At 38.6% G+C, this 13,306-nt stretch overlaps 1 protein-coding gene across 5 annotated transcripts in view; it reads left to right on the forward strand.

Moving 5' to 3' along the window:
• Window positions 1–13,306, forward strand: part of Clasp2 (cytoplasmic linker associated protein 2) — a 174,844-nt gene that overhangs the window by 48,179 nt on the left and 113,359 nt on the right. For all 5 annotated transcript variants that reach the window (XM_050139488.1, XM_050139483.1, XM_050139484.1 and 2 more), the window contains one exon: window positions 10,889–11,035. In XM_050139488.1, coding sequence (XP_049995445.1) covers window positions 10,889–11,035 — 147 coding nt within the window. The remainder of the gene's footprint in view (window positions 1–10,888; window positions 11,036–13,306) is intronic.

The following is a 13,306-nucleotide window of genomic DNA, read 5'->3' on the forward strand; positions in this document are numbered from 1 at the left end:
GGCCTTAGCCAGCCACCTCTGGTACAGCTTTGTGAGGTACCTTCCGGCAGACTGAGGCAGAATGAGACTTCCTGAGGCAGTCCCATTTACCTGCTGGCTGCAAATTGTTGGGTACCAGTAGCAACATATTTTCAAACCTGATATCGGTAATGAATTGACCTCTTTAAAGGTTTACAGCTTTTCTTTGTTCTTTTAGAATATTACGGTTCAATGTTCTTAACAGCTGCTGCCTTGAAAATTTAAGCGACAAATTTCTGTACAATTTCTAACTTATGAACCTCATTTATATTTATCTCTGTGTATTTCATGACATATTATTTAATTTTATTGATGACAGGTATGGTTCAAATTGTCATTATCTCTTGATTGGATCATTGAAGGTCTTGAATCTTTAAAGATAATTTTCAGGGGGAAAAAAGACCAGGCTGGCCTCCAACTCACAGTAATCTGCCTGCCTCTGCTTCCTGAGTTCTGGGATTAAAGGTCTGTACTACCACTGCTTGTTTAAAATTTTTTTTCTAGCTTTTATTTCTGAAGATTTTTGCTTTCTATTGTATGATAATAATAATAATAATAATAATATAGTTATTATAGACAGATATATATGTTTATGTGTACGTTGTACATGGTTGTGAGGCATTTAGGTGTGCATGCTTTATTGTGACATGACCAGAGATCACTGCTAAGTGTCTTCCTCTGTTGATCTCCACCTTACTTTTCTGTCACTGAATTTGGAACTCACTGTTTTGGGTAGGCTGACCTGCCAGCTCCAGAGCTACCTCTCCCTATCTGGGGTTATTGAAGCTGCCACCATATCCAGCTGTGTACATGGCTCCTGGGGATTTGAACTCAGGTCCTCATTCTTATACATAAAGTACTTTTCCACTGAATGTTTCTCCCCAACTTTCTCTTGTTATTTTTTCTTTTTATTATGTCTCATCCCTTTGTTTGCGTCTGCCTCTCTTCAAGGAATAGTTGTTCCTAGTTCTAAGCTGGAAGTATTAGGTTGTTCCACTGTGTCTTTGGTGCATTTTCTTTCATCTTTCTCTTTCCTGTGTATCCTGAGAAACATCATTTTATCATGCAAACCTTTAACCTTGGCAAACAAAAGTTTAAGTGGTTCCAAGAACTTGCATTTTCTTTTTCCAGTAGTTTCTTTTTCAAAAGGTGTGTGTGCGTATGTCTGGTTTATCTGTCTCTGTGTGTCTGTTTTTATAAATACACCCTACACATTCGTGCAAGCTGTGTGTGCACTGCCTGTAGGTGTGGAGATTCTGAGTTGAGGATTTTAAGGATGAAACCATCCCATAGATTTTCAGTTGCTCCTTGTATTCCTTTCAGTCATAGGCATTGCCACTTCTCTGTCATTCTGCAAGGTGGATAATTTTTAAGCTGTGGCAGTTAGATTCTTGGGATTCTGGTTTGTAGCTAGACACAAATAATCCCAACACCTGGAGGTTGAGGCAGGAGGATTGCCATAAATTCAAGGCCAGCATGTACTACAAAGCAAGACCCTGTCTGGGGGTGAGGGGGAAAAAAAAATCCACGTTGCAACTTTGATAAAGTGTTCTTCCCCAGTGGTCATCCATCCCTGTTACTGGCATCTTGTAAGAATGTGCTGACATTCTTTAAGGGTTTACCCCACTTATTCTGCTCTTTGCTTCCATGTTCACTCTTACATTGTGGCTTATAGTGTTGGGTTCTATTGTATGGATGTTGAAAATAAAGTGATTTAAATTATAATTTTTAATGATTTCAGTGTTTAGATCTCAGTTGCTTTATAAATTTTTTTTCCAGTTTTTTACACTAGGATTCAAGTTAGGTTCCCCACTATTATTGGCTAATACATCTCTTATCAGCAATAGAGATGAGCTCTCTTTTTGGCTTTTACTTGGCATCTGTCAGGTAAGTATCTTCCATTCTATACCTTGGTAATTACATTATAATAGTACTTTTGTTGATTATTTTGTTTAATCTTTTGTTTGTGTGTTTGGCTTCCTGGAAGTCTCATGTAGCTGAGAATGATCTTGAAATCCTGACCCTCCTGCCTCTCTTCCTAAGTGCTGGGATTTCAGGCATGTACCATCACACCTGTATCTCTATCTACTGTATTTCTTTTGTTGTTGTTGTTGTTGTTGTTGTTTTCAAGACAAGGTTTCTCTGTAGCTTCCGTGCCTGTCTTGGAACTAGCTCTTGTAGACCAGGCTGGCCTCGAACTCACAGAGATCCACCTGCCTCTGCCTCCTACTGTATTTCTTTAAAATGCTTCAAATGGCTTGATCAAAACCGAGTTTTATTTGGGTGTTTTGTTGATAAAGATTTTTCAAGAGTGCTGTTTTGTTTGACTGTGGTAGTCTGAATGAAAATGTCCCCCATATAGTCATATGTTTTAATGTTTGGTCCCTAGTTTTTGGAACTGTTTTGGGAAGGATTAAGAGGTGCAGTACCAGATCCAGATTTGGGTTTCTGTCAGAAGACGCACAATATCTGGCTGTCTTTGTGTTATTAGTATTAAGCAATGTATTTAGTCATTGCCTAGATCTGTCCTTTTTATAAGTCGCTTTGTGTTTATCATTTCAATATCCTTTGATCCAAATTCTTCGTAGGGTATACACTATCTACCTTGTGGTTTGAAAGGAGGTCAAGAATATAAACAATGGAATAAGTAAAGCAGTTGTTCCAGTACTATGGACAGGGTGGTACAAGTCTGGCTTTAGATTAGGAGTGGCAGCAGAAGTAACGAGAAATAGTTGGGCTTCCAATACTACTGAGAGTTACATAGGACAACAACTGTTGGTAGATGGTGGATGTGGGCATGGGAGAATGCATAGGGTGTGTTCCCACATTTTGGGCTTGAGTAGCAGAGATAATGATGTCATTTATCACACAGGTATGGGAAGACTTTAAAATAGTGTTGGTGTAGTCATTTGTGTTAAACTGAAGATGCCTCTGACATCTCCATACAGGATGATTTCCTCAGGGGACAGGTCACAGATAGTGGTCGTATGGGTTTGGAACTCACAAGATATTCTAGGCCAGAGGTGAGCACTGGAAATTTCTCAACATTTCAAGAATACTTAGCATGGAGAATAGATGAAACACTTTAGAAAAGTTGTGGAATAGAGAGAAGACTTTGACAGGATGGCTGGGTTAAATAGGAAGTGCCACCAGAAAGGACTTAGGAGGGGGACCTGTGGGGCCAGACAGAAAAGAGGAGATAGAGCATTCTGTGCATTTCCTTAAATATGAGTGGTGGTTGTAAGATTTCTTGTTTACTAACCTGTTAATAATTTAGCTATTAATTAAGGACTGTGGTCATTGGTCCTCACTGGCTCTGCAAGAATATAATAGCCCAAAAACCCAAAGTCCTATTGCTTGTTGTTTTAATTAGAATAAGGAAGGATATAGCTTCAAGTGAAAGAGGAACTGTGGTATGAGAAACTAGTTAGTAAGAAGTAGAGTGCATTTCTTGTGTGTAAATCCCTAGTATTAGGGTTCTTACCAAACTAGTTGCTTTCGTGAAGAAAACCTGCACAAAATGAATACTGTGAGACCTGTGTGTGGGTTTGGCTTGCTCTTTTTGCCCTGAGATGGAACAACTTTTTGTGTTTTATGTGTATCTTAGACACAATTCCTTTGGATTACATGTATCCTAAACATGATGTAGAAAGTGTAAAAAACTTGTGAAATTGTGACCTGCCTTCAGTTAGAAGAAAAGAAAAAAATGGTGCACATGTATGTATGGGTTTGTTTAAAGTTACAGGAACTCACAATCCTGGGAAAACAGGTGTCATGGTGTACACCTGTAATTCCAGGATGTAGGAGATAGAGGCAGGAAGATTATAAATTTGAGGCCAGCCTGGGATATATGGCAAGACCTCGTTTAAAAAAGAAGAGAGGGAGGCAGATCTCTGTGAGTTCAAGGCCAGCCTGGTCTACAGAGCAAATTCCAGGACAGCTAGGGCTACACAGAGAAACCTTGTCTCAAAAAACCAATAAAATAAAATAAAAAGAAGAAATCTTGGGAGGACCAGTTGGTCTTGTTTCATATAATATGTAGCAACTCCTGCTGTGCCTAAGGTGGTAGTGTCCCATAATCATATGTGTTAATTTTTGTCAATATGTGCAGATTTACACTGAGTGGGATAAAAAGAACAAATAGACTAATGTTTGTTTTATTATGTTTTGCCATAAACTGAGTTTAGCTTTGTTCAGATTTTGCTACCAAAGGAATTTAAAAGACAAATACAAGGCAGCAGCTGAGATGTCTGGAAGGTTTTGCTCACAAACTCTCGGTCTTGATAATTACAGATCGAATACTTAAAGCTACAGTAACAGATTTCAGGAACTAAAATACTGTATCCAATAACTCAGTATGGTGGAAGCAAAGTCAGTGTTCCAGAAAGTTCTTCCAAACAAGGGCAGTTGTCTGTGGATGATAAAACCACATTGGTATGGTGTTATTCCAGATGTTCACCTTTAAAATCTCTGTCTCTGGCCAGGCAGTTGTGGTCCATGCCTTTAATCCTAGCACTTTCGGGGCAGAGACAAGTGGATCTCTGTAAGTCCAAGGCCAGCCTGGTCTACAGAATGAGTTCCAGAACAGCCAGGGCTACATAGAGAAATACTGTCTCAAAGCAGAAAAAGAAAAAAGAAAAGAAACTTCACTCTAGAGGCAGAGTCCGGTAGATACCCGTGAGTTCTAGACCAGTTTTGTTTACATACTGAGTTCCAAGCCAGCCAAATCTACGTAGTGAGACACTGTCTGCAAAAAAAAAAAAAAAAAAAAAAAAACAAAAGAGGAAAATAGCCTTTCACCTAGTCTGTAGTTTACTAACTTTTAATTATGTTAATTTTAAGAACTGAAGAATCACCTGACTGTCGTTTTCATCCCATACCAAACATGGTTAAAAACTTAAAACTATTTGTTAAACCCGTATAAGTAACGTGGACTTGAAGGAGTATATGCAAGAAATGTGAATACTGACTTGGAGGATTTAATCTGAAAAGACTAGCTGAATCTGTGGGTGCTAGACAGGAAATTTAGGTTTTCCTAAAAGACATAAAATAGATGGAGTTCTACTGAAGAAAATGAAAAGACCAAACAAAAACTGCTTTTCTGAACTCTTGACTTTGGGCATATGAGTGGGATTGTGGGCCAGCAGCATAGTGCTCCCCCAACTTCCACACCTGCTTTTGAAGGTGGCAAAGACAGTCTGAGCTTCCTTCCTCACTTGGTGTGGTTCTCTTCTCTCATTCTGTCTTCCTTCCTCTGTTCCCTGTGTTTCTTTCTTTTAGTCTCCTCCATTCTTTTCTCTTTCTTCTCTTCTTCATCCTCTTCTGTTTGCATCTTTCTTTGTGCCCCCACCCGGAGGGAAGGACAGTTCAGTTTATTGTTTTTCTAACTTTTGTCCAGGCCACACAGCTTAGCACCTACTAAACAATTCATTTTTCTTGCACTTTTGTTCAACTAGTGTGTGGACATTTATTTGGTTTTGTTTACTTTTTACGAAGTCTTCAAGAATTTGAGGGTTTTTTTTTGGGGATTTGATTTTGTTGTTTTGATTTTTTTTTCTCTTAAGATTATTTTATTACGCAGTGTAGTAACCATAACGGAGGCAGGCACTCAGTATAGCTTTCCGTGTACCTGCCTCCTAGATTTGTGAAATAGTCATGCTTTGCCACATTTATGTAAGATTTTTTTTAAAACTTTATTGCTATTTCTAGTCTACTCATCCCTTTTCTCTCTCATTTAGGTAACAAAAGACAAACTAGTGTTTCTTATTTGTGAATGCATCTAAATATAAGAAGTTCTGTAAGGAGCTTCTTCTAACTAGAGAATTGACATTTTAAAAAAGAATTTATTCAAAACTCGTGGAACCAGGTCTCAGATTCTAGAACAGGCGTCTTCAATTCCCTTCACATCTCAGTCACTCCTTCCATAATCCCCTCCCATTTTCATGACTTCCTCCTCCCTTCCTGTCTGTTTCTTTCACCTCTTTCTCCTTCATCTTTGTTGACGTGTCCTGTTTCCATCTCTTTGCCTGTTTAATCTTCCTCGTATACACAGCACTACAGCCACTTAACTGGTTTTCTACCCTCTAGTCCTTTTTAACATCTTGAACTCACTGAGGAAATGCAGTATTTTAAGCAGAACTGTTCCTAGTAGTTGTTCATACTTGTTCTTGTTTGTGGTATCTTGTTTCCTCTGTGCCAGTCTCTTCTCACTCTGTTTCCTCCAGTTGTTGATTTCCCAGTTCTCCCTCTTGTCATCTTTTCCATCACACAGATAGATAGCCACTTCATCCTGCTCAGTTATTCCTGTCCTCTGATACCTTATACCTTTGGGATGTTCCTAGGAATTTTGCACTTGCTCTTAGAGCCCAGATAAGTAGGACCTGAATATATGGCTCATTTACTGAAACATTTGATTTGATTTGATTTACTTTCCTGTCTGTCTCTTCCTTTCCCTCCTACTCACTCCCCAATTTTATTCATTTGCTTGTCTTTTCACTTTGTGTTATTATTATGATACTGGTGATTGTAGGTGTTATGTTCATGCACATGAGTGCTTGTGTGTATGTTTGTGAGTTCATGTGACCGTGGGCTCAGATAACAACCTTGGGTTTCATTTCAATCCTCACCTTCCACATTGTTTGATTCAGGTTTCTTGGTGTTTGCTTGCTGCATATGCCAGGATCACAAAACCACCTCTCATCTCCCCATAGGTTCATTGAGGTGACAGATGTGTGTGCTGCCTCACCCAGTGTGATGTGAGTGAGCATGGGGATTAGAACTCAGGTCCTATACTTGTATAGCATGTGCTTTACTCACTGAGCTATCTCCGAGTCCATGGCTCATTCTCTTACGTAAATAATTCGGTAAAAGAAATAAACAATAGGAAAATAAGGGTTGACTTATGGTTCCCTTTAACCTTAGGAGTTTGTCGTCATTTGGTATTCTAACTTCTTGCATGTTATGTGGGTTTGGATTTGTTCTTTCACCGGACAGTAGAGCAGAAGCTCTGAAGTACTGGTTCTTGTCTTGTGTTTCTTGTGTCAAACATTGGTTGCTTTTAAGGTTTTTAAAAATCAGGCATTGTATCCAGTGAGTGTAGTTGTGGGTATGTGCACATGAGTGCAGCCACCAGTGATGTGGATTCTCTGGAGCTGGACTTATGGGTGCTTGTGGTACTGGGAACTGAACTTGGGTCCTGTGCAAAAGCAGTAAGTGCTCTTAACTGCTCTCTCTTCAGCCTTTTAGAGCCGTTTTTCGTTTTGTTTTTAGGATTTATTTTTGTTTTATGTGTATAGGTGTTTTGCCTGCATGTATGTCTGTGCATCATGCACATGCAGAGCCTGAGGATGCCAGAAAGGGGGTGGGGGGTCCGATCCCCCTGGAAGTGGAGTTGGAGACAGCTGTAAGCCTTTATGTGGGTGCTTGGAGCTGAACCCTGGTCTTCTGGAGGAGCAGCCTGTGCTCTTAACTGCTGAACCATTTCTCTAATTCCCTTCTTGATGTAGTTTTAAACTGAAATTTTTTTTTCTGGTTATAACCTCCACCAAGAAGAGATTATTTTAAAAATTTACCTTTTCTAACTGGTTCGTGAGACAAATGTATTCAGTGACTATTCTTGTCTAATTGTTCTTGCACTGATGGTCACTGGAATGAAAAAGAAAGCCCAACTGTGAAGTTCGCCTCTTCAAAGAATAATATATGTTAGATCACTTTAGAATAAAAGATGCTTCTTGGTATTTCAGTACACAGGAAGTTTAATTTATGTATTTAGCACAGAAAATAATTTTCTATTTTATCTTTTTAAAATTTTTATATCCTTTCAGATTTAATTTAATCTAATGTTTTATCAGTTTTTCTCTGTTTTTTTTTTTAAATTTTGTATACATTTACTCCTTTTGTTTTTTGCCCTAGACAAGGACTTTGTGGACCAATCTCAATTGTTCTTGTGGTACTGAAACTTAGCTGTCCCCATTTCTTTACAGATTGTGGGTTACTTTGTTGTGATCATGTCATAATCGAGCAATTGCACATTTGTATGTAGATTTCAAGGCCTATGATATTTGCCATGTGACCTTTTTAATTAAAAAGAAAATCTACCAAGCTCTGCTTTAGAAGAGTGGCTCACACATGATTGTTAGGAGGCATCCTAAACAGCAGTGTATCAGACTGCATCCTCACAGTTTCTGATGCAGTACAGGTGGGTCATACACATCTTAGGGGACTGACAAAATAACCCAGCAGGTGAAGGTGCTGACATGCCTGATGTCTTGAGTTCAGTCCCCTTGACCAACATGATAGAAAGAGAACTAACTCCTGAAAGCAGTCCTCTGATCTCCACGTGAATGCCATAGCACCTGGGCACACAGAATAAATAAGTGTGATAATAATTTAAAATGCATCTCTAACAAATATCAGGTGATTGTGAGCTTTTGTCTGAATACCACATTGAGAGGATATTACTAAATGTATCTTTGATTTCTGTGGTCTCAAATAAATTACATGCTGAATATCCCTTGTCTGAATTGCCTGGAACCAAGAGTGTTTCAGATTTTGAGTCTTTTTTTCTGTGTTTTGATTATTTGTATGAGTCTACGTATATTTAATTGAATATTCCTAATCTCCAAATTCAGAATACAAATATTTTCAGATCTGAAAATTAGCATTATATTATTGAAAAGCTCCAAATTTTGGAATAGTTCCTATTTTCAGTTCTTTAGAGATGCTTGAGCTCTGGTTTTTATACTACTTGCCAATAGTGTTGAAATCCCCGATCCTTTTAATTGTTTTTCTCTCAAGAACGCAGCTTTATAATAACTACAAACTCTGAATAGCTCACATGTCTGTGAGCTCTGGAATGCACAGCAGTAAACTGTGGTTCTTTCCTACACCATAACTACCAGCAACAAAAAACCTCCCAATGTTATTTTCCTATCTACTGAAGAGACACAGGAGGCCACAGTGGATGCTCTACTTCTTTATTGCTCTGTGGGGTTCCAAATTGACTTGCTTAGTTAGGGGTTTGGGGAGTGCTCAGAAGACACAAGGTGAAGGTAATCTTTGCACCTCAGTACTGACTAGCCTGACAGTCATTTGTGAAAATTTATTATTTGTTTCTTGGGACTTGTATGCTTAGCTATGTTAGCAGAGTTTTAAAAATCCTGGTAGCTTGAGAATGTTAAGAGTTAATTTTTTTAAATGTTAGGGACGCTTATCTTTTCAGTTCTTGTGTGTATAGCAAGGGAACACCGTTTCCATGGTAACTTCTGTCTCATCTGTTTAAGTGCCTGACTTTCTGTAGATTTTTGTGTCGGTTCTGTTGTGAGTGTGTGACTATAATGATGAACCAAAAAAGTTTATTTTGAATTGTTTTGGTGTTAATATATTTAAAGCACAAGTTTTAAGTTCATTAATTTCTCCATACTGGCTTCCTAATTGTGTTAGGATAAAGAATGTTGTATTTAAACTAGAAGATGAGTTTGGCTTGCAGAGGGTGGAGGGGTAGAAGTGATGTTAACAAAACATTTGCTGAAATGGAACATGATTTTCAATCTTTTCTTTTCTTTAATAAGCGGTCTTTTCTTTGCCCCGTCTAACAGTTACACTGGTGGTATGTTTTCATGGAGACCACTTATTCTGGATGAGTGGGCATTTGTATGGTGAAAATGGAAGGGATAGGAAGAAGATTCTGACATTGGTCTAAAGCCTGTGGTAAAGCTGCTTCTCTGCCTCACCCATCTTGTTTGTCAGGATTGGTTTTGCAGGGTCCTAGAGAAACCGTTTCTCAGCAGAGTACATGGCATCTGTCTTGTGAGTGGGGGAGGGAGGAGTTGTCTGGAGGCTGGTAAGCTTGTGTGTGAGGAGATGATAGCAGTGTGGCTGTGAATATTCCAGAAGGAGACTGCAGAACTCCTGAGAGTCACTTAAGAGCAGAGACTGTTGGGTTTCATTTCTGTTGCTACGTAGGCAGCACATTGTGAGGTTGCAGACAGAGTTAATTATGTACAGCAGTGAGCCCTGCTGTTCCCATGCTTTCCTGATGCAGTAGCACACAGCACAGTGATTATTGCCTAAAACCTAATGTCCTATTTATATGGATTTTCATGTGTGTTAAGGAAGAGAAAACAAACCTACATTTATAGATCTTTAGTATGAAATGCTTTCACATTTTTGCTAGAGAATACATTGTAAGTGCATAGAGGATTTTTTTAAATGCATGGAGAATTTTTACCTTTCATCTAGCAGTTGCTGCCATAAGATGATGTCACCTTGCAGCTGATTGGCTGTTGCAGCACCTAGGGCAGGGAAGAGAAAGAAAAATGCCGGCACAAACCTCAGTGGTGGTTCTGTGGTTGTTTCTATCTATTTTTGATAGAATCTTTGATTAGTATCAAATTTACTGTATTTGGCCATGTGAACTATTAGGACCTATTCTAGGGTGAGGGAAATTCGGAGGAATGAGGCGGCTGATTTGCAAACGGATCTGTGATTGTAAGTTGCAGAAATCTGGGCATAGGAATAAGGCAGGGCGTGCTGCAAGATTGACTATGGGAGGGGCTGGCAGAAAATGCTTCTACGAGCATCAAAAAGAGATGCTTTGACTGTTCTGAAGTTGATATGCTTGCTTTTATGTTTTGACATGTATGTATAGGAAATGTGACAATAAGGTATTTTTTATTTTAAATCATAGAGGTTATTTTGTAAAGTGTTAACCAATATATAAATATTTATTCAAAGGATCTCTCTATTTTTTTATTTGTATCCTACCTAAATAATGATTTTTCTCTGTAGCTCTATTTTATTTTTGAGTCTTAATGGAAAATGGTAAGAAGCTTAGCTTCCTTAAGAATCTATTTCCTTATGCTTTGTGCAGATAAAAGCTTTGATGATGAGGAATCAGTGGATGGAAATAGACCGTCATCAGCTGCTTCAGCATTCAAGGTTCCTGCACCTAAAACATCTGGAAATCCCGTCAACAGTGGGAGAAAGCCTGGTTCAGCAGGTGGCCCTAAGGTTGGAGGTAATGTCGATCCATGTGCATGCTTCATGCATCTTGATGCTCAGTGCTTCGGAGCAGTGTGTTTATTCATGACTGCTGCAGAAATGCAGGTCTGGAGAGAGTGTTGTCTCTTACAAATGAATATTATAAATTGTTACTTCCATAAGAACATGTATGAATTTATGTTTTCTTGTGGGTACTTATTTTTAAGCCACCGGCTTTAAAGGAAAGATTCAAAGTAGTTTTTGGTGTGTGTCTTTTAAAGGGAGTGGTAATTCAGGATTGGGCCATTTTTGGGTACTGAAGCTGTGCTTTGAAGTGCAGAAATAGAGAATGTATTTTCACAGTTGTCTAGGTGTAGTAAATTGAATACTTGAACATTTAAAATTGTTGAAAATACTGGGCCCTGAAAAATTTGTCACAATAGGAATTGGGTGGTGGTCAAGTAAAACTGACTTAAAAAAATGGTTTCTGGGTTGGTAATAATAAATTTAAAAATGGGGAAAAGCAGGTTTTTATGCAGTTATGTAGTATATCCTTGGGCTTTTTGGAACTGTTTCCAGTATATTTCTAGTATATTTTTCATATTAGAATCCTTGAATTAGGATTCATGAATATCTACCAGGTGTGAATTTCTGCTGGATCTCTCTGGTAGAATGAGTCTGTAAGAGCACATACTATTCGAATGCTAGAGGTCTCTAATCTTTCTTACACGCTCACAGAACGTCTTGTTTACAGTAACTGGTGTGGAAATCAAGGTCTTGAAGATTTTTGTGTTTTATCTTTCTGTCTATGGTACCTTGATTAGCAACAAAAAGAAAAGGAAAATAAAAACTGCATCTTTACTAGGTTGGTTCCATTTCAGCACAACCGAACATGCTTTCCAAGTCATGTGATTGAGAATGTAGGGATGCTATTGGGGATCTTCCTTCCTTCCTTATTTCCATCCTCCCTTCCTCCTTCCCCTCCTTCTTTGCTTCCTTCCTTTCTTTTTCTTTTTTTTTTTTTTTTTATGAATGCAGATCTCTGTGTTGCCCTGGTGGCTGGAACTATGTTTGTAGTTCTTGCAGACAGGAAGATGTTAGGTAGGAGTTGTGTCGTTGTCCTAGAGAGTGACTCCTGATCAGCATTGGAGCTTTGCCGTTTTCTCCTCTCCCTTCTCTTCTTTCTCCTCCTCTTACGTTTCAGCAGTTGCAGATTCACTCTTATTTCTTTTATTTGGCCCTGCCCACCACTTGATTACCTGTTTGGTCATGGGCTCTTTTTTACAGGTTGTGTCTCCCTTTGTAGCCCAAGCTGACCTCTAAATCATAATTACATGTGCTCGAGTTACAAGCATGTGCCATCATGCAGGCTTCCACTGCTCTTTTCTGTCTAAGAAACAAGCTACTAGCCAGAGGGTATTGATAATGTGTCTGAAATAATGCCATTCTTGGCTATCAGTCTTTCTTTGAAAACTCGAGATGTTCTAGTGTTGGCAGACACATTGATTTTTAAATTAGCTGCCGGGAGTTTTCTTATATTTGCTGCAGCATTTTTGTATTGGAAGGACCTACTTGCAGAACTCACAATGTTATCCTGATTGATGGCCAGTTATTGTGTGATGAAAGGAACCGGCTCTATGTACAGTCAAGAACAGGGAGTTATGTGCACTAACTCTAGTTAGAGAATGGCTTCTTTTTATTTATCTCTACACAGACCAGTATTTTCTTGAGAGGACAAAATTGACACTATTTGTATTGTATCATCTTATATATATTTTTTTCCTGCCTATTATTTTACCTTGTTTTATCACAGTCTTAAATTGGTTAAAAATTTTGTCTAGATATTTGGATTGCCTTTAGTTTTTTGTTTGTTTGTTTGGTTGGTTTTTTGCTGTTACAAACCATGCTGTCATTCTTTCATGTATATCTTTCAGCATATCTCAGTTGTCCTCCTATGACTAAGTTTTTTATTGTTGTTGTTTTCTGATAGCTTTCTTTTTTGATTTTTAAATTTATTTAATGTGCCTTGGCATTTCATCTGCATGTGTGTCTATGAAAGGGTGTTGGATCCTCTGGAACTGTTACAGACAGTTGTGAACTGCCATGTGGGTGCTGGGAATTGAACCAGGGTCTTCTGGAAGAGCAGCTAGTGCCCTTTCTTTCTTTCTTTCTTTCTTTCTTTCTTTCTTTCTTTCTTTCTTTCTTTCTTCCTTTCTTTTTTTAAAAAACTGTCTTTTCATTTTACATACCAATCCTGGTTCCCACTCCCTCCCCTCCTCCTCTTCCCTCCACTTAACCCCCCCCCCCC

This window comes from Alexandromys fortis, unplaced genomic scaffold (genome assembly GCF_014885135.2).
Source record: "Alexandromys fortis isolate MF-2015 unplaced genomic scaffold, M_Fortis_MF-2015_v1.1 scaffold_36, whole genome shotgun sequence".
Lineage (NCBI taxonomy): Eukaryota > Metazoa > Chordata > Mammalia > Rodentia > Cricetidae > Alexandromys > Alexandromys fortis.